The sequence below is a fragment of the Tupaia chinensis genome, unplaced genomic scaffold (assembly GCF_000334495.1).
Source record: "Tupaia chinensis unplaced genomic scaffold, TupChi_1.0 Scaffold000140_1, whole genome shotgun sequence".
In the NCBI taxonomy this organism is placed as follows: Eukaryota; Metazoa; Chordata; class Mammalia; order Scandentia; family Tupaiidae; genus Tupaia; species Tupaia belangeri.
The window spans coordinates 10007385-10008933 of NW_006159610.1; the positions used below are offsets into that span (position 1 = coordinate 10007385).

Here is a 1549-nt window from a genome sequence, read left to right on the forward strand (position 1 = left end):
TGTGTGTGTATGTGTATATATATATATTTTAAAAGATTATAAAACAGCATTTTAAAATGTTTTAAATCAAAAAGTCTGTGTATGTGTATATAACTGCACATTTATATATATAGAGAAAAATCCAACCAGCTACCACTACAGTATTAACAATGATAATCTTTGTCTGGCAGGAGTGTAATTTTTATTTTGTTATTTTCTAACTTTCTAAAATGTGAATGTGTTATTTATATTAGTAGGAAAATATATAACTTTTTTTAGAAAGTTTTTGCTATAGGGTGAATGTGCTTGTCAGAGAGACAGAAAGTGAGAAACCCCCAGGGGGGATGACCACACCTCAATCCCTTCTCCTCCATTCTCCTCTCGGGATTTTGGGCCCATATGCACATGCACTCAGTGTGAGTTTCAAGCCGCCAGATGCAGGACTCAAACCAAGGTCAATCACGTGAGAGTCCAGCAAAGTAACCATTACATCATCGTCTGGTCCCAATATATAACATTTAAAATAAATAAAATATAAATTAGTTACATTCACTGAGTTAGGATAAAGTAAGCATTAAGTGCTTTTGCCTGGTAATGTGAAGTAGTTAACAGGATGACTGTGGGTCTACAAAAGGATGATGTCATAAGAAGGTTGCTGACAGAAAATGAAAAAACCTCATCCTTTTGCTACTTCAATATGAACAGGGGCACGAGGCTCCTCTACTGTGCAGTCCTTTGTCTCTTGGGAGGACATGAGTCTTGATAACAAAAGGAATATCTTGTCCTGAGCTTGCCAAGCCCCAGGATCCCAACCTTTTCCTTGGTCAGAGTCCCTCTAGGGCTTTGTCTATAGCTTCTGTTTCCTTCTGTAACAGGCTTCTTTGATGCCAAAGTTACCCAGTCTCCAGGACATCTGATCAAATAGAAAGGACAGAAAGCAAATACAGGTTGCATCCCGCAAAAAAGGACACACTTTTGTTTACTGGTATCAGCAGAACCTGAATAAAGAGTTTAAGTTTTTGATTTACCTTTAGAACGAACAAATTCTTGATCAAATAGAGATGGTCAAGGAACATTTCTTAGCTGAATGTCCCCAAAACTCCCCCTGCAGCTTGGAGATCCAGTCGTCTGCACCTGGAGACTCAGCACTACATTTTTGTGCCAGCAGCCAAGCCACGGCGGCGCTGAAACTTTGGTTCCTTGTAGTATACAAACTCACCGTGGACCAAACCCAGGAAGTGGGCCGTGTATTAGATTGGAAGGAAGTAACAAATTAACTGGAGTTCGCTTAAGCCATGGTGGAATTTAATACAAGGCTAGAGAGTGTTCTGCTGAAGTCATGACAGGAAGGAGTGACAGTTCTAAAAGAAAGCCACGCGGGCCGGAGTCTGGAAAGGCTGTCCTTCTAGCTCTCTCATTTCTCTTCTGTTTTTACTGCTGCACGCTTTTCTACCCCTGAATACTGCCTTTCTGGTTTTGTGCAGTCTTCATAGTGAGAATTAGATGGTGGCTAAAGATCACAAATTCATCTGATATTGTTCCCCCACACTGGTAGACCTCGACTCTGCTC

General features: G+C 40.5%; 1 protein-coding gene across 1 annotated transcript in view; it reads left to right on the forward strand.

Moving 5' to 3' along the window:
* The window catches only part of LOC114007225 (uncharacterized), a 12400-nt gene extending 11144 nt beyond the window's left edge, over positions 1-1256 (forward strand). The window contains exon 4 of the mRNA XM_027770549.1: positions 1014-1256. Within this exon, the coding sequence (XP_027626350.1) occupies positions 1014-1256 (243 nt within the window). The remainder of the gene's footprint in view (positions 1-1013) is intronic.
* The last annotated feature ends 293 nt before the right edge of the window (positions 1257-1549 follow it).